Genomic DNA, 25,874 nt, shown 5'->3' on the forward strand with positions numbered 1-25,874 from the left:
TTTCATAAACAAAGAAGGAAATATAAAATATTAATGTTTAATTGTGTTTTGAAAGCTAAAATTTGTATTGGTAAGATTATATAAAACATAATCTTAAAATAAATTTTAGCTATTTATTTTTATCTTTTTAATGGGACTACTAGAAAACCACAAATTTACATTGGCAGCTGATAATATATTGATTATAAAGTATTGCTTTAGAACTATAAAACCTTGGTCAATGATGACAAGTAGGGAGAGGAAATAAGCGCAGAAAATAATGAGATCAGCATGGTCCCAGCACTTAGGAGACTGAGGCAGGAGGATTACCAAGAGTTCAATGCCAGCGAGGACGAAGGCCATGACTCAAAACAGGGATAGGAAAATTTAATTTAAAAAAATTAATTAAAAGTGAAAAAAACCTTTGTAAAATGCTCTGTTATCACATAAGACGACTCTTACATGATATTGACTAAGCAGCGAGGAAATGTAAGAGAGGAGCACAACAGCAATAAAGCAAACTTAACAATATTTTCACTAAGTGATTAGAAGACAGAGACGGCACAGAAAGTTACATCAGGAGCGCTGTGTAAAAGGTGAGAACAAAGCTCTGTTGGAGAAGCTGCCATGCTGACCCTGGTGAGCACTCGCCCAGGACGACAGCCACATCCACCCGCCAAGTGCTGAGGCTCAAGGAACCCCCAACTGCCTAATCATTTATCTGGTTCTTATATTCTCACAAAGGGAAGGGGTATTACAAAGGTTTTTTGTCTTAAGAGTATATTTCCCATTACAAAAAAATTTAATTTAAAAACTAACCATTTTAACATGCAGGGAAGCTGTCTCAATTACCACAATTGTTTCCAAGATCTAATATATAAATAATTATCAATGGCTTAGGCTACTTCAGACAAACGTAAATGATAAAAAAATCAAACTTCAACTTTGTTTGCAAACTAGAAGTTTTACTCCATCTTGTGGACACAATGGGTATTAATTATTAAGACTTCTGAAAACTCTGAAGAAAATTACAAAGTGAGTAGTTTTAAAAAAAAATTCAATAAATAAGAGTCCTTTCAAGCCGCCATGGTGTTCTGTTGGGTCAGTCTTATCTTTCTGAGTTTTCCTTCGTCTTTTCTGTCTCCCAGCAGATGCCAGCCAGAGCCCAAGTGCTTTTTCTGATACAGGGGCTCCCCCATCACGTGGCTGGCACCATGCCAACCTAACTCTCCAGGCAAGGCTTTCTCTTCTCCCCATTCGTGTCTCTGGGCGCTGTCAAGATTCACAGTGCACGTTCACTGAGGTGTTCCCTTCAGGCCGAATAACGGCACAGTTATAATCTGTTAGCCTGTGGCTCGTGCTTACAGTCCGTTCATAATGAAATGGTACGAAGCAGGGCGTGTGGTGCGTGTGTGCACCCTTGGCACTTGGGAGGCTGACGGCAGGAGGACTGCTGTCAGTTAAGTCCAGATCAACCTATGATGTGAGACTGCTTCAAAAAACTACACAAATAAAAATTTAAAAACTACAATACCATGTGCAGAAGTAGGTCCCTGAAACTTGTGTAGTTTATTAAGCAATCTCTACGAGACTGCAACTTTATCACAAGATGACCCTAGGAAAAATAAGCTGGCCATCCACTCATTCCTCTCTGCCTCTCCCTCTAAAGTGCTAGAGTAAGAGTGGGAGCCACCATGTCTGCTTTGTCCCCAGGCTCTCAGCAATCCGGTAGTGACTACAGGACGTGCGGGAAACAAGTGCATCAGTGGGCAGCACAAAAACTCTGTTCCTCGTGGATGAGGAGACCTCGTTAGGAACCCGTGTTAGCCTTGTTCAGGTATACGCTCCTGTCTTCTAACGAGGACTGGGCAGTAATCTTTCCTGCTGAAATTATGGGCATCTATGTCTTACTTCTCAAACTCACAGGACTTTGTATTTCAATTTCCTACACCTAGGAGAGTCAAGGAACCCAGGAATGCATCAAATTTAGAAATTGGAAATGATTCCAGCAGGGCGGTGGTGGCCATGCCTTAAATCCCAGCACTCAGGAGGCAAAGCAGGCAGATCTCTGAGTTCAAGACCAGCTTATTCTACAGAGTGAGTTCCAGGACAGCCAGGACTATACGGAGAACCCTGTTTTAACAACAAAAACAAAACCAAAAATAAAATAAGAAAAGATCACAAGATATCTCAGAGATCTAGAGAGCTTCCACACCATCGGATGCAGGAGAGAAGAGGTGACCCCTAAAGGGCCTGCTTTTACTAAGACCATTCACTTCTGGGTCCCCACCACAGTTTGGGGGCTACTGATAAAGTCGTAGAGACAACTAAGATGCTCAACATGCCCATTCTGTATGTCTCTTTACCTCTCCCTCTCTCAGGCCCCATCTCCCATCCGCACCTTGTCTGGAAATCCCGCTGCTACACTCGCTGGAAACTCAGTTACCAGGAAAAGCCATTCTGAACATCGCTCTAAACACCTGTGGTTTTGTTCTCTATTTGAACTCCAAACAGCTACCTCTTTCAGTTGGAGATAATTTTCTCTGCTCCCCGCCCCCAAATTTTGGACCTGGGACTGTCTGTCTTCTTTGCTTCTCCAACTGGTTTACTTGTCCTCCTCCCTAGACCACTCCAATCTGGAAACTCACTTGGCTAGTCAGTAATAGTTGCTCTCAATCAGAGGCAGATACTACCATTTCCCACCTCTTCTCCCCAGGGTACATTTGGTACGGTGGGAAGAAACTCTGGTTGTTAAATTGAGGGAGTATTACAGGTATATGGAGGAATGACCGAGGCCAGGGATGATGGCAAACATAATGTCTAAGAAGTCCCCACAACAAAGAATGATATAGCCCAAATGTTAAAACCAAGGTCTCTATTACTTGCTACTGCCCCCTGCTGGACACACTTTCTACATCATTAACTATTTTCTTGATTGGTTCACAAATATGATGACTTTCCCTCACTTTTCTGGACCTCACATTATCCTTCCAGCAATCACTCTCCTTTCCAACTCTCTAGTCAGGAAAAAAAAGTATGGAACTAAAACTATTCTCTTTGAAATCTGTCTTAAACTTGCTCAACAGGTTTTGACCCTAAACTTGTCTTTTGTTTTTCCTTCTTCCTTCTTTTTTGCTTAGTTTTTTAAGACTGGGTCTCATGTATCTAAAGCTTCCTAGGACTTACTGTGTAGCTGAGAATAACCCTGGACTCCCAATTCTTCCACCCCCAACAAAACAGCTAGCATGACCGCTTAAACAGCTTTGGCTCAAGTTGACACGTGACTTCTCATGCTGCTCAAATTAAGTCGACGATCTGTACTCTTCTGCTTCCTTCTACCTGACCCCCATACTACTTCACCGTGGCTACTAGGCTACCATGCCACTTTTCAGACACTCCTGAATCTTTCTACCTAGAGTGCTCTGTCTCCATGAAGCCATACAGTTTATTATATTCCTTCTATTATATTAGATCATCGTTACCCGTCATTTTATACGTAAGATCTATCTGGTTTAAAAATCTCAGTCCTGTTCATCAGCACTTTATTCTCATCTAGGGTACTTTCTACTTTCTGAATGTTACGTATTTTGTTTATTTATCACCTGTCTCTTCTCACTAGAATGCAACTGCAGGAAGACAGGAATACTTGTGTGTGTTTAATCACTGCGGAAGCCTGGGTCCAAAACATCTGTCCATTCACTCACCCTCTCAATTGGCCTCTTATGATAGGCTTTCTTGTCTCATTTCCGAGGCTCTCTGGTTTGCTTTTTCTTTTCTTTTCTTTTCTTTTTTTTTTTTTTTTTTTTTTTTTTTGGTTTTTCGAGACAGGGTTTCTCTATGGCTTTGGAGCCTGTCCTGGAACTAGCTCTGTAGNTTTTTTGGTTTTTCGAGACAGGGTTTCTCTATGGCTTTGGAGCCTGTCCTGGAACTAGCTCTGTAGACCAGGCTGGTCTCGAACTCACAGAGATCCGCCTGCCTCTGTCTCCCGAGTGCTGGGATTAAAGGCGTGCGCCACCACCGCCGGCCTTTCTTTTGCTTTCTGTATTGAATGGCTAACCAGTATTCCCTTGACCTTCTCCCGAGTTGTGGCATAGGTAGAACTGACAGTTTCTACCAGCACTCCTGCATGTGATTTACTTACGCAAATGCTTTAAACTCTCTTGGTTTCAAGGAAATGCACTGCTGTGTGCCCTCGTTTCCTCTCCATATGGCATCATATGGAATCTTGTGATGAGGATGCTAGGCTATGGCCCTGGAAGCTTGTCAACTAGCATGCTTGTCTTAGAGCTAATGTTCTGGGTTCAAATTCTCTCAACTCTCTCTCTTTCAAGGTCTCACTTGTGGCTGCAGGTTGTCCTGGACTACTTAGCCCAGGCAGGCCTTGAACCTCAAGGTTGTATTTTCTTGCACTCACTTCCTGTCTATAAAGTGGAGACTGTTGTCTTATTATTGTTTTTCTAGAAATTACGTACATGTGTATTTACGAAGGTTGGGCTGTGCTTTATTTCTATACATTACATAACAAATATTTAGTGGATGATTGTGAAAATAGTCAAATATCAAATTTTAAGCATGCAATTAAAATTTTTTTCAGAAAACATAATGGATAACAAAAATGCTGTTCAATTTTACTATTAAATGAAGTTTAACTGAAAAAGGAATTAGTTTTTCTTTCTAAAGGAAATGATTTCAATTTTTAAATTTTACTTACTTAACATGAAAATATGGCCGCTTAACTTCCTTCATTGCTTCTTCCCCATCACTGCCAACAATGCACTAATTTACCCTATACTTACAGACCCTGGATCCAGCCCTACTTCTCCAGCATCTACAGCACTATTTTTATCCATATTTTTCAGTTTTATCCCACTTAATTTTGTGTCTGTAGCCACAATGTTAGTTTAAAATGAAGGAAACCACTGAATTTACCACATTCCAATAAAAAGTGCTGTATGTAGACTCTTACCAGCACATCATGTACCAGGGCTTGGTATGTCCAAGTGTGGTGCAGGGGCGTTGCCAAATCAATGTTTCTGTCGACAAGGACTAACAAGGGCCTCTGGAAGCTGCAAATGTGTCAGAACATCATATAAATGTGAAAGCAATGTACACATTTCAAACTTCCTAGTATCTTCCAGTGTGCCATTTTGATACGAGCAGCTGCTACTACAGCTGTGGAACACATAACATCTCTACTACAGTTAGCTGCGGGCACCTCTACCTGCTCATATTAGCCACGCAGGTCTCCGCCTACGCCAGGACCACATTAGTGCCTCTCTGCCCCACCAGCATAGGCCAGGGGGTCTTCCTAACTGCACTGACTCCAGACTAAACGTTAGTGATGGCCTTACTATTGAGTGCAGTTTATTATTCCAGAGCACGTGAAGAGGGAGGAAGATGGCTTACAGTAGGGTTTCTTCACTGTGGTACTCCTGACACAATTTGCTCACCATGGTTTGTGGTGTGCATGGTCAAGTCTAGCATTCTAAGATGCTTCTCGACATGCTACAACACACCACTAGATTCTGGAGGCACACACCTGGTTAAGACTACTAAACATGTCTCCAGACTTCACCACATGTCTACAGGCAGCAGAATCAAGATGGCTGACAACCACTAGTCTATGGTTGGATTTAAACATAACTAACACCCATCCAACAAACTGCTAAAATAACTCAAAACGTATTCAACCATGATAAAATGCCTTAATACTGTGATGAAAGTAAACTTCACCAAATAAAGCAGTGCCCTTTTATTGGTTCCTAGGGCACACGGTACAGCACAGAAAGGAGACTTAATAGTAACAGTAAGGTATGAGTATGAAGAACAAACAATGACAACAGACGAATGATACTCAGGACGGTCAAGGAAGGCAGATGAGGCGTGAGGGAGTGGAGAGCTGAGATGGCCCGTCAGCACGGGAAGTACCGACAGCGGCGGTGCACCAGGCTAAGAACTCAGTTACTGCATATGAACAAGTAGATGATGCTTTCATTGCTAGCGGACAGCTATTTCTGCTTTGACAGGTCTTACTAATTAGCCAAATCTGTAGGTGAGAATTCACTTTATAAAATTGTCTCTTCTTTAAATAATTCTTAGACATTGCAGCAAGTTTCTCTACTTCTTTCAACAATGCTTCCCACTGATAAAATCAAAATGCACTCTGCTGTGCATGGGTTTTCAGCATTCCTACTCAACAGGCATTCAACAGTCAGCGACTTTGGCATTACTTGCTCAGCCGAAGACAGAAATACCTTGCAAGTTATTAGTGTTTCAACAGGAACTACAGGATGTTCATTTTCCTTATAACTAAGAAGATTGATCCCTGAGAGGAAGTAGCCTCAAACCTTGGAAGCCATGTAAACAGAAAGCCTTCTACAGATGGAAGCGTATGGAGACATTTCTACTGAAAGAAGATAATTTCTATTTGTATCTATTTATGCTTCAAGTTAAGTCAAAACCTTGATTCTGACACCAGATAAAAAAGTAAGAAATCATTCTCTGATGATAAAAGCATTCTTATCACACAAGGAAATCAAAACAGAAACTAACAGCCACACACACCTGAACTGGCCAGTCCCAAGTGGGTCACCTGTAAAAAGGCTGTTTCTTGCATCCCGTAGATTTTCCCGAAGTTTCTTATCTAGTTTCTGAAAATCAAATTTTAGATGAACTGTTAATACTTTCTTATGATATTAAATAGGTAACTCAATGTTTCAGTACATAATCAAGAAACTTTGACTTTCTTTATAAAGTAGTAATTCAGAACCTAAATATTTTAACTATTTCAATATCATCGTAACTTGCACTCAAAAAACCCAATTTTTTTCTTTTCTTTTCTTTTTTTTTTTTTTTTTAAATGTATTTCAACCCTGGTATCACTAATAAACATTCTTCAGTATGACCAGCACTCTCTTAGCACGACTGAAGTAAAGAGAAAAGTCTGGTCTGGAAGGGCGGGGATGGCAAGAAGTGTAGGGTACGGAAGGCCCAGCTCATTATACCACCTCTTTCCGTGCCGTGTACACTGCAGGCTTGTTTGTTTGTTTGTTTGAAGGAATTCTTTGTTTCTCCTAATCCCTCTTTTAATCTTTAAAGGAAATTCTCTTTAATTCAATATTAAAGCTGTGTTTGTTGCTAATAAGCACTTACTAAAAGAAGCTAAATGCAGAATAATTTGGGGAAGGTAAGTGTAAAATAACCTGCAAAAGTGCATGTCACAAAGTGCAGTGCGGACTAGGACAGCACGCACAGTTGGCGGTTTTACTCTGCTGCAGAGACATGCACAGAGGTGGCCTTTCATTTGGGGAGGTGGGGATGGGGAGTCCCAAAGTAACCAAATCTCTGCATTGGTACGTCACATATGATACCACTATCCAGACTCTTGAGAGAGACATCTGACCCGCTTGCGAGAGCAGCTCACATGGCTGTGTTTGCACTCAGAGGCCGAGACTCACCACTGCCACCATTTCTGCGGCAGTTCCTCTTGAGCATCGGATAATGGGAACAGCACCTATTTTAATAAAAAAACGTTAACAATGACCTTACTAATTAAAATGTATACTTTAAATTAGCAGATGTGAAGATGCAAACAATTTCAGGTTAGACACAGGACTGGGAAATCTCAAGACTGAAAGCAAGATTTCAGAAATTAAACTTCTCTGTACCCATAAGCAGAGCCAGAAGAGGAGGACTTTAAACTGGAGCAGGGATGGACTACGCCAGCATATGGACCTCCAACTGCAGTTTCCAAGGATGAGTCGACCTCTAGTCACGGAAGTTACTTTAATAATAAAAAGAGCTTAGGGACTACAACAGTTTGGGACTACTATACTGTTACTAATAATAATTTAATAGCAAATGATGGTTATCCCTTTGTAAAACCAACTTAAATGATTATAGCAAACACATTCTTTACTATTGTGAAGTGACCCTAAATGTCTCTTCCCATGGCCTCAACTCACTGGACCTCCTCATTTCTTTCCTTATGACGTAGTGAAGGATCTACCTAAGGCGCAACCACTCTAGGAAGACTTCACGCATGGAGACAGATAGACTATCTTCTACGATCCCCATGTGTTGCCATGGCAGCATCTCATTTTCCAGGGAAGCATACTGTCAAGTGAAAATACTGATTAATTTTTAAAAACTTCTCCTCTGATGGCCTGGATTATGCAAGCTTGTTATAAAAATTAAAAAAAAAAACTTGTACAAATTCTGGGCATGGTGACACATGCCTTTATCCCAGCCCTTGGGAAGTTGAGACAAGAAATTCAAGAATTCCAGACCAGGTAGACTGGGCTATATGAGATCCTGTACCTCAACAGAATCACGCCCAACCAAAAACAGAAAAAAAGAAGAAGTACAGAATTAGCCATCTGGGCAAGGAGGCTGCAATTCCAGCACTCAGAAGGCAGGAGCGAGGAGACAGAGCTTCAAGATGGGCTCAAGCTACATAGGAAGACCTGTCTCTGAGAAAAACAAACAAACAAATAAAAAATCAACAACAATTTCTTTAGATTGCTTTCTATTTACTGTTTAGTATGTATTAAGGCAAAAATTGGATATTATTAAGAGTGTCCTAAAAATTATCATTTGTACATCTGTTCCACTCTAGTGCTTTAAAGTATAACTCCTGCTATCTGTTAACAACAACCACAACCACAGGTAAGACTAGAGAGTGGCCAGGACAGCAGGACTACAGGTAATACACCTGCAGTTTTCTTAACAATGAGAACAAACACAAAGGCTGGAGACACAGCCCTGGAGGTCATTGTCTACCTGGTACAGCCTTGGGTTTCACACTCAATACATAAAATCTAATCAACCAACAAACAACCAAAACCTGAGTCCCCTGCAGGGTAGTGAGAATACATGTAAAACCTAATGGAGGTAACACTCTTAGAAACAAAACAAAACAAAACAAAACAGAGGTACATGGCTACAAAGAAATACAAAACAAGCTGGGTGGTGGTGGCGCACACCTTTAATCCCAGCACTCAGGAAGCAGAGGCAGGTGGATCTCTGGGAGTTTGAGGCCAGCCTGTTCTACAAGAGCTAGTTCCAGGACAGGCTCCAAAGCCACAGAGAAACCCTGTCTCAAAAAACAAAAACAAAATTTATATCTATCGATCGATCGATCGATAGATAGATATAAAACAAAAAACACAGGAACTTGCTGGCTAAGATGTAACGGAGGATGGATCTCTACAAGGAAGGAGCCCAAGAATTTGTACAAGTTTTCCTCTGTGTTTTCTGAAAGCTTTTGTATTTGTCTTGATAATTACCATGCACAGACCTGTCTACTCAGAAATGTTTGAAAGCTTCTATGATAGAAACTAAAGACAACTAGAAATTGGCCGACAACAGGGAGGAACCACCAACAAACCACCTCAACAGTACGGTAAGGAGCTGCATTACCAACAGTATCTAGGGAGCTAACTCAGAAGGTCTGCTGAGCTGGTTATGGTGATATGTGTCTGTAAGCTCAGCACTTGGGAGGCTAGCCTACATTACATAGAGGCCAGCCTGGGCTTATGAGAACTCATCTTAAGAAAATAAAATAGATCTGAATGCTAACTCATATTGTTATTAGAAGAAGCATTTTTATTTTACTATTATAGAATGCATGCTTTCTCTCAACTTTGGAGAAACTTCTCTACATAACAGGTTAGAACAGTATTATAGCCAGACGTGATCGTGCACACCTTTAACTTCATTATGGGGAGGCAGGGGCAGGCTGATCTCTGTGAGTTCCAAGACAGCTAGAACTACATAATGAGACCCTGACTTCAAAAATAAAAAAAAAATATTTGCAGTACATAATATTTCCAAATGAGTTAAGTGATTAGTTACGTTGAAGGAACAGACTTAAAAACGTACCTAATGTAACAAAAAAGCAGAAGAGGCTGTCAACAATAGTGTCCATAACAGTTTCCATTTCTGTGTCTGTGATATCTGGCCTATTAATGGCTAAAAGAGAGAGGACAACACAGGCAATCAAAATTTACACCTTTATAAAGCTTGCACATACAGAACAACATGCAGATACCGACGTGAATTATAAAAACCGTGTAATGTGATCAGCGTTAGAGGAAACTGGGCACCCAAGTCCCTAAGGGGACTGCCCAAGCAGAGAAGAAAAAGACAGTAACTCCACCAGGCCGTACAAGATCCAAGGACACACGCTCTTGCTGAGGTGTCGCTGACTGTCATCCAGTCACACCGCATGAAACAAGTGCTCTGGAGAACACTTGAACATGAACTCTGCGCCATCGCCAAGCATGAGTCAAATCTCTGCAGCAGCACAGCTCTTGGGTCCTAAATGCCAGGGCCACGTCTATGAGCAGCAACCTGAGCAGCTGGCAAAAGTCCCATCAGGAACGCCAACCCGATGAATGACTTCCAGCTCCCGTGTCTTGGATGAGCTCCATTTGACTGAGATGTGTGCTTATTGTATTGGGTAAGAATGCTAGCAGCCATTAGAAGTAAAAAGACAGGAATAAAAATTCTATTCAGTGTTACTGTACAAGTATTTAAGGGACTTCATATTTATTCAAGTTTAGTTATTTTTATTTACTTAATGTTCAGCAGTTTTACTCAATAGACTTGTAAATTTGCCTGGATGGGCTGAATCACTTTTAAAAGAAGAATGACATACATACTGATAAACGCAGTGGTGAGTACTTAGTGGAACTAAGCAGTGACGTGTTCTAACCACGCTTGATAAGCAGGACCGACAGACAGCAGGCTTGTCTGGGAAATTTAATTGTCCAGGAAAAAATTAAAGACATCTGTTTTAATTTTTATTAGATTTATAAATAAAATTCCTAAGTTTAATGTAAATGCTATGGGAAACAAGATTTCAAATACAAAGTTAGGTGGTAATTAGTCTGAAAAATGAGCACAATACAAACAGACTTCTGTGAATAAAAACCACCATCAGAAATCTCACAGAAGCCCAGGATGGCAGCGAAGACACCTGCAAGTCCTTTGGAAGGCTGAGGCAGGAGAAGCCCAACTTTGAGGTCAGCCTACACTACAAAACAAGACCTTGTCTCCAATATATATATACTCTCTTAAAATTTTTCTTTAATCTCAATAAGAAAACAAATGACAGATCTCAGTGAGCCAAAAGAATGATGCTGCCTTGTCCCAGACAGCTCACAATCTGGGCCAGAACTGAAGGAAGTACAGAGAAGTAAGCACGTGACTTTTGTCTAAGGTCAAGGTACTAGAGAGCTAGCTCCCCCTGCATGGAAACACTGTCTCATTTGACAGGAGCCAATCATTAGTACAAGCTGTTCTGGGGATTGCTAGCAGGCCAGAGAACTGGTACTTACTTGCACTACAAAACAAATTTATTGTCTTATTTATCTACGACAATTTAGGCTGAGGCTCTCTCTCCTCTGTACTTTAGGATACACTACTGTAAACACATTCAGAATCACTGTTTTCTCCCAGCACGCCACTCATTTTGTAACATTACAAATGACTTGTAGTGTTTGTGTCTTTACGTACCACGATATGAAACAAGCTCCTTATTTTGATTACATAATACAAACATGTCATCTTCCAAAGTAATAAAATTGAGATACTGGTCAAAAACCTAGAAACAAACAAACAAAAGCCTTATGAACCAACTTTAGTATACAGCAATACTAAAAATTTAGTTTGGCTGAATCACTAAATGACAAAAATAGTAAAAGTTATAATTAAATTCAATAATTAAAAATTATACGTGTAGCAGGATGCCTGCCTACATAAGTGTAAAGAGTTAGGCACAGGAGCTGGAGCGATGGCTCAGTGGCTAAAAGTGCTTGCTTGTTCTTCCAGAGGACCAGGGTTCATTCCTAGCACCCATGGCTGACAGCTCACCGCTGTCTATAGCTCCTTCCCTCCTCTGGCCTCCACTTGCACCCACACACATGCGGCACACATTCACACACACAGACACATAAATTAAAATGTCTTTTTTTTTTTTTAAAAAAGGGGGTTAAGAATAATAAAGACAAAAAACAAAGAAACAAAAACATTTTAAAACAATGAAAACAAATTTGGGGCAATAAAGAGAGTATTATTTTCAGAAAACAAAATTTAGACAGCTGTAAAAAGGAAAACCGTGGTTGTGATAGGAATGTATCCTCCTCTAATCTGTGACCAGGTGTCTTTCACACTCACACAGCAGCTGTTTCTGCACCATAGCCCTTACACATGCACCAGGGAAGTTACTGCAGTTCTGGACAAGTCCAGAAGGTAAAAAAAAACTACCAAGGGCTGGACAGATGGCTCAGCAGTTAAGAGGCCAATCTGTTTACCCAGAGGACCAGAGCTAGTGTTCCAGCACCCACATCAGGTGGCTCACAGCTGCTCATAGCTCCAGTTCCAGGAGATCTGATACCCTCTTCTGGTCCCTACATCTGTACATACATACACAGAGACACAAATAAAATTTTAAAAATATTCTAAAAAACTACCTGAAAGATACTAAATTTAGCTAAAAACTGAAAAGAGTTCCTATGATTCTGTATGAAATGAATGAGAATTTCTAAACAACACTACACAGGAAGGAGCCTTCAAAGGCACTCACAAACAGCAACGGGCTCTCTCTAAGATGTACCGAGGGTGTGTGCAAATGCACACTTCATCCCTCCTGTCCACACAATCTCCACAACTTTAACTTGTGCCCTCTCGAAATTCAAGAGGCACACAGAGCAGCAGGGTAAGGTCATGGTTATCTGAGAGTGCGCCTGTAACCCCAGTGGGAGCTGATGAGAACGCGCAGGAACGCTGGCCTGCTGCACATTTTCACCCTTCTAGGACACTCTCTGGACTCTCTGGACCTGCTTTCCTAAATAAGAAGGTCTGGAGATGATGTGTGGACGGACTGTCCACGTGAACACAAGCAATGTAAAACAAGACTGCCAACTTATTTCTAAAGTGAGCTCCAAGGATCCCATGAATCTCAGCAGGATACAAATCTGGATCTACTTCTCATTTCTGTCTCACAAGTCAGTGAGTAGTAAATTCTTCTACTCTGCTTTACTTTTCCTACTTTAAAGACAACTTAAATAAACTCATTTTTGAAGACTTAAGTCTAACTATTTCGTAGGTTAGCTGTAACAATAGCTCTCGGACACGGCTAGCTCTTACTAACAATGCACTCAGTCAAGTGACTCTTACCTTGGCGACCTGTGTCACCGCACTCGCTGCCAATGCTGCATTTGCAATGTCTTCCAGTTTACTTCTTGAAATTGCAGAAATAAAATTTAGATAATAGGATTCATAGAGCTGATTTCGAAGATCCTATAAATATAATGAATGAATTTGTCACTCTGAGAGTAGACAGGGAACCAGTAAATACAAAGCTCTTATACTAAACGCCAGGCTTTGGAGGAGATGACACACATTTGAAAGACAGAATAAATAAATGATAAAAGCAAACTCTATGAGAATAAAGTAATGACAAGCCAGCTACTTGGCCACTGAAATATAGCTTAATAATCCATGTTATACAAGTATATTATCAACCAAATCCCATCAGCTATATATAGTACAAAACTGACACCTTCGACCTGCAGTTTTCTGAATACACAGAAGTACACAGCACCACGTGGCAGCCCCAGAACCATGTACTAAGGAGACTGAGGACATCACAGGAGTGTGGCCAGCTGGGAAACATGGAAAAACCCTGTCTCAAGCTGTTGTATTTTAAATCTATGAGTAGCTAATATACTATCTAACATAATTAAATGCTGATTATATTTGGATTTCTTTGGTCATATAACCTAAGAAGTAATTCTTTCATTGTACACAGATGTGTTCATTCCAAATACTTACTCTAGAAGTATTTATCTTCACCCAAAAGCAGAATTAATTTGTACAATTTCGTAATCATTTTTTAAAATATTTTTAAACATTAGGCATGGATATCTAAATATTTCCACAAATATAAGATGTAGTAGGCATTTTCAAGCATACATGAATGTACATTAAGATTTAATGTTATTACAATTTTATGTGACCAATTTTAAGATGTCTAACTGCGAGCTAGAGCATGTGTGAGGACAAGTGGTGTAGCAAAGGTGAAGAGTGTTCAAGCCGAGGGGCAGACGGACTAACTGCTACTGGGAACTACAGCGATACTTTAGTCATGTTTTAATAAATAAAGCTTGCCTGAAGATCAGAAAAGCAAAAGAGCCATGCCACTAGAGAAGTCTTCCCTCTATCAAGGCTGGGTGACTGCAGACTGAGCCCCTAGCCTGTCTCCTTTAGTCTTTTATTCCCCTGTAGTCCTGGGATTAAAGGCCTGTGACACCATTGCCTGGCCTCTAGTGGCTTAGTTTTACCCTCTGATCTTCAGGCAAGCTTCATTTATTAAAACATATAGAAAATATCACTGTCGGGAACCATGCTTGTCACTGTCAGAGAAAGGAGATTTATAAAGGCCAGACTTAGTGTTTTACTGATAAAATTTTCTCCAGTCAAAAAACATGAATCTGCTCTATTAAAATTAAAAGATAGTATAAAAAAGCCAAAGTGGAAGCTGGTAAAGGAATTTATGATTCTCTATAATGAACATCTAAGATTTGTGTTTTTAAAAGAAATAAGTCTGTTTTGATATTCAAACCATCAGGTAATCTTAGGTTTCAGATAAAATAAGAATCCCTCTGTCACCTGGCACATCCTGTCGATATTTTCTTCGGTCGGCATCACAAAGTACACTGCAGGAACATCTGGAATGGGGTCCCGGTCCGAGTGCAAAAGGCTAGCATACAGAAATGACAACAAATCACTGTCCCCCCTCAGGTGCTTGTTAAAAAGTCAGGTTAAGAGCCGGGCAGTGGTGGGGCACGCCTTTAATCCCGGGACTGGGAGGCAGAGGCAGGTGTCTATACAGTAGTGCAATTTATCATCAACGCATCAGACAATTAAACTTAGCAATCAAGAAAGCAATGATTTCATGGCTATTACTTTATTTAAACACTTAAAATGCTCACGTTACTGATGAACTAATTTAGATTCTTTTAAAGTATATTTAAATTAGGCGAAATCTTTTAGAGGTTGTGGGATGCCAAAGAGCACTAGTTCTTTTTCTTCAGAGATCAGCCAAACATACTGGGAAACAAAATACACTTAAATTCTGGAGTTATATGGCCTCAAAGTGAGACTATTTTTAACTTTAGAAGGTTGCATAGGTACTGTAGCCTAACATTAATTTTCTCTGCAAACAGACCTTAAAAATTTCACTTCAAGGTGGCCAAAGAAATAATTTTTTCTCAATAAACATGAAGATAAATGCACTGTTAGAAACCCGCGAACACTCACAGATGCAGAGTGATTCCCATGTCTCTCAGCTCCTTCACAGACAGCAGAGGAGAGATGATGTCTTGGCCAAATCTGTCATAAATGAGTACCTTTAAAAAAGTGGTTTGTTTAAACATTGTTATTAATGAACAGCCAACTGTGAAAACTGAGAACCCACATTAAGATAACATTGAAGACAATTTCATTCAGTAATCAGTATATTGAATTCTTTTCCATGTTTAGTTTCGTACTTCCACCACTACTCAAATGACCATCCGTATAATTATGTATTCTTTAAAACATTATTAATAGTTAGCTTTAAATAAAGCAACAATTTTAGAAACTTTTTATAAAATATTCCAAGTTTAAAAATCAAACTACAGCCAGGTGGCAGTGGTGCATGCCTTTAATCCCAGCACTTGGGAGGCAGAGGTAGGTGGATCTCAGTGAGTTCGAAGCCAGCCTGGTCTACAAGAGCTAGTTCCAGGACAGGCTTCAAAGCTACAGAGAAATCCTGTCTTGAAAAACCAAAAATATCAGACTACAAAGTGCTTATTTTAGCCTTTAAGAAAGAACTTTGAGGGGGCTGGAGAGATGGCTCAGAGGTTAAGAGCATCGCCTGCTCTTCCAAAGGTCCTGAGTTTAATTCCTAGCAAACACATGGTGGCTCACAACCATCTGTAATGAGGTCTGGTGCCCTCTTCTGGACTGCAGACATACATGGGAGGAATGCTGTATACATAATAAATAAATTTTAAAAAAATAAAATAAAAAAGAAAGAAAGAACTTTGAGCCAGGCAGTGGTGGCGCATGTCTTTAATCCCAGCACTGGGAAGGCAGAGGTAGGTGGATCTCTGTGAGTTCGAGACCAGCCTGGTCTACAAGAGCTAGTTTCAGGACAGGCTCCAAGCTACAGCGAAAAACCAAAAAAAAAAAAAAAAAAAAAAAAAGAAAAAAAAAGAAAGAAAGAACTTTGAACATACAGCAAATTCACACTTGACTTATTTTTTTCATATTAGTCCATATATATCCTTTCTAAGACCCTGTAAAGATGAGATAAAATCTTAGCCCCTTTTAAAACTACAGTACAGGGCTGGAGGTTCATTTCTGTGCTAAGAGACTGGCTGCTCTTCAGAGGACCCAGGTCTGATTCGCAGCACTCACATGGCAGCTCACAACCATCTGCAAATCTAGTTCCAGGGGATCCAACATCCTTTTCTGGCCTCGGCAACCACCAGGCACTCACATGGTACACACATATATATGTAGGGAAAGCACCCATACACATAAAATAAAACCCCTAAAATATCACAAGTTCCAACATTATAAAGACAATTCAGGAATTTAAGCATCTTAGGCAAAATAGATATTGACTTAAAAAGTGAAGTCCCTAAGCCAGATATAGTGGCTCACACCTGCAATAGCACACTCAGGGACCGCGGGGGACCGCAGTGAGTCTGAGGCCAGCCTAGCCTACAGTTCAAAGCAATGTCTTAATAATATCAACCACAAATAAAACCAATGTCCCTGAATATAGAACTCCATGTCAGCCTAACTCTGTTAGCTGTGGAGGTTGGGCTAACAAATGAGATCTTCAATAGTTGGGTTTCCAACTGTCCGAAGTGACTCTTTAAAGAGAAAGAAACTGCTTGGGGTGAAATGAATTGTGCTATTGTTAGTACATGCTATTTTTAAATGCCAGAAATTTCCTCAAGAGAAGCTACAATTTTTCTGCTGTGGCTCTAAAAGGTGTTCAATCTTTCAAGACTCTTTCTATTTAAACCTTAAATACAGAGTAGTCCCTTACCCAGTTTCTACTTCTGCAGTCTGTTATCTGTAGAAACCGCGGTCAGGAAATACGAAATGGAGAATTACAGTAATAAATATCCCGTAATGTAACTCCCCCCGCCCCCCAGCATGAAGTTTCCTGAGTCCTATTCCACTCCACCAGCGGCTCTGCAGTTCTGCTCTACACTGCCCACGGCACGGACAGCCTGTGTCCACTGCGCCTCTCCACTCCTCACTCACCCAGAGCCGTCGTTATGAGATCGACTGCCACACTACCACAGCGCTTACTCTCCCGTGACCTTTGCTTACTTTTCAAGCCTTGAAAACACAGGAGCAGAGACGCTGACAGTAGTTACTACTGGAAATGTCTTCTGTACCTCATCTACCACTAGACATACACAGGGAGGGGAGGCACATAGATACACAGTCTTGGGTTTGGTTCCAGGACCCTCCAAGGTACCAAATCCTTAGACAATCAAGGACTGTCCTTCTACAAAATGACAGAGCACTATAAATGTCTTGCATGATCCTCTTGCATACCACACTTCTATGTAAACAACTATATTGTCTAGGGGATAATAAAGAGAATAAAAATATTCATAAATTCTAATTAAAACAGACTAATTTTAGATTTATAAGAAACTTCTCCCACTTACGATCATTTTAGGGTTCAGAGAAAGGTCACAGTTCGCACCACGCAGCTCTTACCTTCCATACTGGCTCTCCAGTGCTGTTTTTAACATGAGGCACATTGAAGTTCAACATTCGCTTCAGAGCCACTGAAAACCAAAGTTTACATCAGTTATCTAGAGCAGGCTTTTGTTTGTTTCCTCAGTACAAACAAAATATATAAATGAATGCCAACAAAACTAATGACATGGCTGAATGTGTAAAGCTAGGCTAGATCTTGTAAGACAATTTCGTCAAGAGCCAATTGGCATCCATTAGGAAGCAAAAAAAAAAAAAAAAAAAGGCACCTGTCCCAAAATAAGTGGTGGAAAGTGCCCGGGGTCTAGGGTGTAGCTCAGTGGTACAGCTCTTACTCAGACCACATGGGTTTGATCCTTGACACTGTGCGGGCGACGGGGGTGCATACCTTTAATCTGAACACTCAGGGAGGGAGAAGGGGATCTCTGTGTGTTCCCGGCCAGCCTGGTCTACAGAGCAAATTGCAGGAGAGCCAGAGATACAAAGAGAAACCCTGTCTCAAATAACCTAAAACAAAAGCAAAACAAACAAAAAAAAAAAAAAAAAAAAAAACACACTCCTGAAAAAGCACTTTCTGTTCCTCCTGACAGCCCCACACTGCCTTTTATACAAAAGTCAAAAGAAATCGCTTTGACTGTGAACTTGCGACAGCCTTAATAGCTAACCGCTACTGTTGTCTACTATTTGGCTGAAAGCAAAGGTAAGAACAATCTTTACAAAGATTGTCTATGGCATACTTAACTGTTTCATATGGAAACCCACTACAGTAGGCCTGTTTTTTAGTTACTCCAGAGTATAAGCCAATAAATCCACTCAAAGGTTATACAGCTTAATTAGTTTATAGTCCTAGGGGAAAATGAGACTTCATAATGTACTAGATAATGACTGAAGTTATTCACTTTCAAAAACCAGAGCAGCCATGCTTTATATGTTACAGTGCTACGTGGCTTTTATTGCTCATCTGTTCATCTGTTCATTGACCACAGCAGATAAACATTTTCTAAGGAAAATGAAACTCTACATGCTGGTGTTCTCTGTGTATGCATATATCTGTGTGAGGTTTTTTTTTTTTTTAGCTACAGTCTCATTAAGTCAGTCTCAAGAGGATAATCTTGACCTTCTAATACCATGCCTATGCCTCCTAAAATACCGGGATACAGGCAGGCATGCACTGCCCATCCCTCCTAGTTTGTAAGTGGTGCTGGAGAGTAAACCCGACTTCCTGCATGCAAGCACCTGAAACTGAGACGGCCAAGTATTCAAGAAAATGTATAAATCAGATGATTTAAGACTGGCTACTTATGGGTGGACAAGAGATGCCCTTCCCCTTCCTCCCGTCCATCAAAGCCTGAGAGAGGTGGAGGAGCTGGCCCTGGGGTCCTAAGAGTGGAAGGGTTGTCCCTACCTCTCACCAGCTGCAGTAGTCAGGAGAGCGGCCCCTGTACCTCACCTGGGCAACACACTAGAGCTGGCCCTAAGGTTGCAAGTGTGAGAGCGCCGAGCCTGAGGGCATGAGAACTGGCCCCACTCCCAGCTCACTGCTGCAACACTGGAGAGCTCACCCTGGTAGTGAGGACAGTGGAGAACTGGCTGGTGGACCAACCCTACAGCTGCCCAGGCCAAGACCCAGCATCCACCCCATCTATGATCTGCTGGAGCACGTGAAGGGGCCTGACTCACAGGCCCACAGCAGTAGGATCTCCACAACCCAAGGCAAGAGTAGGATATTGATAGTGAAATAGAAAGCAGAGGCCCGAACCTGACTAGTGACTCTCTGCAATGACCACTTACGAGTTAAGATGTACGGACAAAGGGGTTTATGGGGTGACTCACTGTGTCACACTGCAGCTCCCAGGACCAGGCTTTTAATTTCTCCCCCTTTTAATTTTTTTCCTTTTTCTCTTAATTTTGCTTTGTTGGGTGGGGGTGCAGGGGCGGAGGATGGATGTGAAGGGATGGGAAATGAATGGGATCAAGACACACGATATAAGACAAATAAAAGAAAAATAACCTGATACCTTGAAATCTACTTGTTAATTTATTTTGAGAGCGGGTCTTACTATGTACCCCTGGTTGCCTTATAACTATGTACACAGGGCTCACAGAGCTCTGCCTGCCTCTGCCTCCTGATTAAAGATATGTGCCACCATGCCAGGCTACTTTGACTTTTAAATGCATTTGCGTTTTAGGTAATACAGAATAATCTGCAATCCAAGATGATGTGGTATTCCCCTCTGTATGCTGTATGCTTTATTACCACTGGTTAATAAAGAAGCTGCTTTGGCCTAAGGCAGGGCAGAACAGAACTAGGCAGGAAAACTAAACTGAATGCAGAGAGATAGAAGGCAGAGTCAGGGAGATGCCATGCAGCTGCTGAAGAAGAAAGATGCAGGAACCTTATCGGTAAACTACAGCCTTGTGGCGATACATAGAGTAATAGAAATGGGTTAATTTAAGACTAAAGAGCTAGCTAGAAATATGCTTGAGCCATTAATCAAACAGTGTTGTAATTAATATAGCTTCTGTGTGATTATTTGGGTCTGGGTGGTCGGGAAACCAAAGTGCAGTCTCTGTCTACAACAAACTATGAATACAGCACTATATGATATACAAACAAATAACCTCGGAGCACATTCGCCTTTGAAAGAACAGCTAATAAACACGTAAAGGTTGAGATACTGCTCAGCACTAGTACTGAAAAAAGTTTACTTCAAACGGTGGTTTGGCAACCACCATCAGAAACTTCCTTAGATACCAAGTTTTCTTGGATGCTCAAGTCTCTCTCATTTAATTATAAATTTTCTTTGATAATATTTTTAAAAACAAAATGGTTTATAGTATTTGCTATATACCATTAAGGGGACTCCCTTAAGTCATGGTTAGATTAGCTATTAATACCTAGACCAATGGAAACGGCTGGTCATTTGTTGTACTGCATTAAGGGACAATGACAAGAGGAATGTCTATACATATTTAGTACAGACACATTTTTCTTAGAATAGTTGTGATTTGCAGTTGTCTGAATCCACAGTTGCAGAAACCATGGATAGAGAGCTAAGAAAGCTAGAGTATTTATGTAAATACAAAGTTTTCTCTTTTTCTACTGTATTTATTGTGTATTCTTGTGTGCATGCACATAAGTGGCGATATTTTGTTTGTGTTTTAACAAATGAAGTTTGCAGCCAGGCGGTGATGACACACGCCTCTAATCCCAGCATTCAGAAGGCAGAGGCAGGCGGATCTCTGTGAGTTTGAGGCCACCTGGTCTACAAGAGCTAGTTCCAGGACAGGCTCCAAAAGCTACAGAGAAACCCTGTCTTGAAAAAAACAAGAACAAAGAAGCAAACAAAAGAACAAAGTTTGCATGAAGATCAGAGTGCAGAGCTAGCCACACTAGTCAGCCATAGAGGCCAGGCAGTGGTGGCACACACCTTTAATCCCAGCCCTTAGGAGACAGAGGAAGACAGATCTCTGTGAGTTCAAAGCTACTCTGGGCTACAGGAGACTGAATCAGTCTAAAAGAGAAACAGAGCCAAGCGGTGGTGACTCACACCTTTAATCCTAGCACCAGAGGGGTGGAGATGGGAAGGATATGGGTGGGCAGAGAGAGGGATGGATATAAGGTGGGAGGAGACAGGAGCCCAGGATCCAGTCTGAGGTTTCCTACTAACAGGATCGCCCCTTTTGGCCTGAGGATTCAGTAGAGGTAAGAACTAGTGGCTGGCTGGTCTGTTTCTCTGCTCTTTCAGCATTAACCCCTATATCTGACTCCAGGTTTTTATTTTTAAGGCCAATTAGAATTCATACCACACATAAGTCATGCCATATAAGTGGAGACCACAGGAGTTGGTTCTCTTCTACCGTGTGGGTTCTGGGCTTAAACTCAGGTCATCAGATTTGGTGGCAAGTGCCTTTACTTGCTAAAACAGCTTGCCAGTCCAACCTATTTATTTTCCCTGTCAAATGCTGATTCTACAATAATACATATTACCAACAACTGCTGCCCACTTCAAAGAGTGACAGCGGCTGTGGCATTGCACAAACACACACACACAGCACGGACACAGTGCTCCGGGGTTGACTGTGTTCTCAGTGGTGCTTTCTTCCCATGGCCAGGCACAAGAAAACCCTATTTCTACAAGTAGTTATACTCTTCATTCAACAGAAAGCAGGAAGAACCACAGCCTGGGCTGCCACGTAAGCTGTCACCTGACATTCGCCAGAGTTAACAGATGCTCATCCATCTCGTCATGAGAGGTCAGTCGCAGCAGATAATCTCACATTTGTCTTGGCTCAGTTAGGAAAGGTTCTCCAAATCTGAGCCTTGGCTAACTTGTTAAAGACATTTCTTTTTTTCTTTTTTGAGAGAGAGGGTTTCTCTGTCTAACAGCCCTAGCTCTCCTGGAGCTCACCACAAACCAGGCTGGCCTCAAACTCAGAGATCTGCCTGCCTCTTCCTGCCTCTGCCTCCCAAGTGCTGGAATTAAAGACACGTGCCACCACCACCTGGCCTCAAACACAGCTAATTTGTTAATGAAGCATATGGCATATGTTTAAAGAGTGATAAATGAATGCAATTCTACTTCATTAGAATTTAACACTCCAGTGCTTAAATCACTGCTTCTAAAGGAAAAGATAAACTTTCTTTATGTGCTCTAAATACATTACCCTATATTCTTACATTTGGTTAAGGTAGCTTTACCCTTAGCCAGAAAATTTTCCTCACTCATTTACTGAGTAAACAATATCATTTATATGAACAGTTTGCTCGTCATTCAACACATGTTTACTGAGTGCTTATCATGTACTAGATTCTGCCCTAAGTATAGGGGGTCAATCACACAGAGGCAAACAGATGAATAAAAATGGCCTGTCCTCAGGCAGTTTTCATTTCATTCTTGTTGAGGATGAGGGCCATTTACAAAATAAATAAAACATGTAATGTATGTGTTCATACTAAATGCTGTGAGGAAGAATGGGACCACAAAAGGAGAAAAGTGAGGTGGGGTAATCATAAATAGTGATTAGAAAGGCCTCCTGAGAACATCCGGGTGAGGGGTCAAGGAAGGGAACACAGTGGGCAAAGTAAGCAGAAACTAGGTCATATGTTAACTTGGGAAATCAACTATGCCATAATGAAAATAAGACACTATTAGAAAGTTTTAGGCAAATGTGTGCCATGTTTAGTGCAGGCGGCATCTGTAAAGAATGAAAGGGAACAAAAACTACAGACAGAAAGTTATTGTGCAAACTCAAGGAGCCTGTACTGGGGGACAACAGCTACCGGAGTTAGAGAAAAATGGAATGACTTACGGACAAATCTGAACTGAGTTAAAGTAAAAGAAGAAAAAGAGACAGTCACAGGAGTTTTCCATAAGCAACATGAAGAACGAAGCTTTCCTTAACTGATACCAAGTGGCCTGCATTCATCCTCCACCTGGGAATGACCAGCTGTGGAGGTTTGAAGGAAAGTGGCCCCTTAGGCTCAGGGGTCTGAATACTTGGACACCAGAGAGCAGCACTATATGAAAGGATTGGAGGTGTGGCCTTGCTGGCCGAAGTCTGTCACTGGGGTTGGGCCTTGAGGTAAAAAAGCCCACTCCACGTCCAGAGGCGCTCTGTTCCTGCTACATGGGGGTCTGGATGCACAACTGGCAGCTACTTCTCCAGCACCGAGTCAGCCTGCATGCTGCCACTCCCCCTGTCATGGTAACAGACTAAACCTCTGAAATTATAAGAAGCCCAAATTAAACGTTTTCTTTATAAGAGTTTCCTTAGTCGTGGTGCCTCTTCAAAGCAACAGAACACTGATCAAGATACCAGCATATATAATAATTAAAATTAAGAGGCCAGATGGGGTCACAATAAGAGAAAGAGCAGTTGATGTGGGCTGTGCAACACTGAGAGGAAGATAAACAAAAACCTGCAACAGCAACAAGCAACTTATTCTGACTGTTGAACTGAGGATAGAAAAGAGAAGGAAGTCATCAAGGAAGTTTTCACAAAGCGGTGGTATTTGAGGTGACAGAGGTATTTCAGGACAAAGCAAGAAACAGGTATGCTATTTAACACCTTTGTACCTTAGTTTCTTCATCTGTGAAATTAGAAAACAGAAACCACCTAAAACAATAATAAATTCTCAGTGCACAAACTACTATCTCATCCATCCAAGCTGACTACAAACTACTTTGTATCAGAGCATCTTCTACCTAGAATATTTGAGGATTGTTATTCCAAAATATTCTCTGTAGAAATCAAGCAAATGCTACTTCTACTTTTGTAACACAAAGGATTTTATTTTTTCTGAAATTAAGAAACAATTCACTTAGGGAACAAACTTAATAACTGATGTAGCATAAGCAATATAGTAAAAAATGTGGACTCTTGCTGCAATGAAATTTATTCCACTGAAAGACAAAATGAAGTATTAGATTTTAATGTTTTACAGTGTCTGCATATTAAAATGTACTGTGATAGAAATTCAACCTTTAAAAGGCTCCCTATATTCAGGACAGTTTTGCTGCTGCGTAGTAAAATCATTTACTTTTATTAAGTTGGACACAAGGTGCTAAGAAAACCTGGGTTTCTATTTCTTTGCAAATAAGATGAATTCTCAAGCACTGCTCAAACCATTGTTGACTATTCTATATTTAAGTTATGCCTTACTGTGTCTCACAGGTTTTACTAATTTATCTACTGAGAAACGTAACGCACATTTCAGTATGCTACATTCAAATCTACGAAGTTTTATCTTATTTTTCAGGTACAGTTCAAATTCTTCTGGAATGTTGTATTGATTGTAACCAAATATTTTTCATACAAATGAGCATAATTTTAAGAGAATTAAACTATAAACATTCTTGATGGTTCGTGGCCTATTTCTATTCTCTTTGGCAGAAGGCTTCTCCACAAGTAGTATATATAAATCAAATATAACATAACTATATTGTATATAGCTATTTATAAATCATTATTTGGGGACCAATACGCAATTATCAAGTTACTAGAGTTGCTTAGAGAAAATAAGGAAAATTAGGAGTATCTCATATTAATAAATTATATTTTCTGAATTAAGTGGAAGCTGTACGAATGTGCTTCACTTTTATACCACTTTGAGATTACTAATCTGTGGGACAACTGAAACGGGGCGCTGCTAATTTGACAGTCTCCACTCCCCTTCCAGCAAGCTGCAGAAGGAAGTCATTATCATTTTTCTTCAGGCTCTCCCGAGACTGGTCCAAAGAACACGGCATAAAGTAAGGAGCTCTGAGAAGAATACTCAGATTTTGTAATTACGGCGCAAATGTCGGTTTTAAAAAAAAAAAATCAGACCTGAAAGTGAAAACCAAGCCATCCTGCGAGACCTGAACTATGAATTAACGCGAATCTAGAGTCCTCGTTAAATGACAACGTAGGAAAGTAAAGACCAGCTGCCTGCCCTTGCTGGGATGGCCTCCTGGAGCTCAGTAATGCAGAACCAGCCCACTCAAGCCGCTCTGTACCACAGGAAAAGCTGGAAAACTAAAGTCATTTCTTCCTTACAGCTCAAAGTGGAGCAGCTCAAGAAACTCAACTCCGAGCTGCACGAACAACCAGAGAAGGCGGCCAACAGACAGGTCGCTGCTTTGGTCGGGCCCAAGCTGCAGAGAAGGAAATACCGAGTACCTGTTTGCCTCTCCCGAATGCTGGCCGTGGACGCCATCTTGCTTCCCAACATCCACTGCCCGGCTGGCACTGGGAGCCCGAAGATGACGTGGCGCACCATCCCGCCCCGGAAGCAGAATCAGGGGGCGGGACCGGAGAACCGACCCGCCTCCTGCGTCCCAGGCCACGCCCCTCCTCCCAGCCATTGGTGTTTTCCGATTTCCCAGCAGCGTTTCCGACCAATCGGGCCGAGGCTCCTGACATTCGCCTCTGGGCGGGAGCGTGGGCAGCGGGGCCCCAGAGTGACTGCTGCCGCGCTTTCGTTTAAAACCTCGTAAAACTTAGGACTCACCGAAACGCTGGACACCGTTTTCTTGATACGCATTACAGCAGAAGTGTCCGTTCCCTATTTCTATGAAAACATAAAACTTCCCTACAAACGCTGCAAA

The 25,874-nt window shown here is 41.2% G+C and overlaps 1 protein-coding gene across 2 annotated transcripts in view; it reads right to left on the reverse strand.

The window, feature by feature from the left end:
• The window catches only part of Scfd1 (sec1 family domain containing 1), a 65,957-nt gene extending 40,407 nt beyond the window's left edge, over positions 1–25,550 (reverse strand). For both annotated transcript variants that reach the window (XM_050138814.1, XM_050138815.1), the window contains exons 1-10: positions 25,447–25,550; positions 17,782–17,852; positions 15,307–15,395; positions 14,656–14,746; positions 13,162–13,284; positions 11,500–11,587; positions 9,862–9,951; positions 7,437–7,492; positions 6,544–6,629; positions 4,946–5,045 (exon numbers count right to left, since the gene is read on the reverse strand). In XM_050138814.1, the coding sequence (XP_049994771.1) occupies positions 4,946–5,045; positions 6,544–6,629; positions 7,437–7,492; positions 9,862–9,951; positions 11,500–11,587; positions 13,162–13,284; positions 14,656–14,746; positions 15,307–15,395; positions 17,782–17,852; positions 25,447–25,546 (894 nt within the window). In that variant the 5' untranslated portion in view covers positions 25,547–25,550. The remainder of the gene's footprint in view (positions 1–4,945; positions 5,046–6,543; positions 6,630–7,436; positions 7,493–9,861; positions 9,952–11,499; positions 11,588–13,161; positions 13,285–14,655; positions 14,747–15,306; positions 15,396–17,781; positions 17,853–25,446) is intronic.
• Between the last annotated feature and the right edge of the window lie 324 nt (positions 25,551–25,874).

This window comes from Alexandromys fortis, unplaced genomic scaffold (genome assembly GCF_014885135.2).
Source record: "Alexandromys fortis isolate MF-2015 unplaced genomic scaffold, M_Fortis_MF-2015_v1.1 scaffold_35, whole genome shotgun sequence".
NCBI lineage: Eukaryota > Metazoa > Chordata > Mammalia > Rodentia > Cricetidae > Alexandromys > Alexandromys fortis.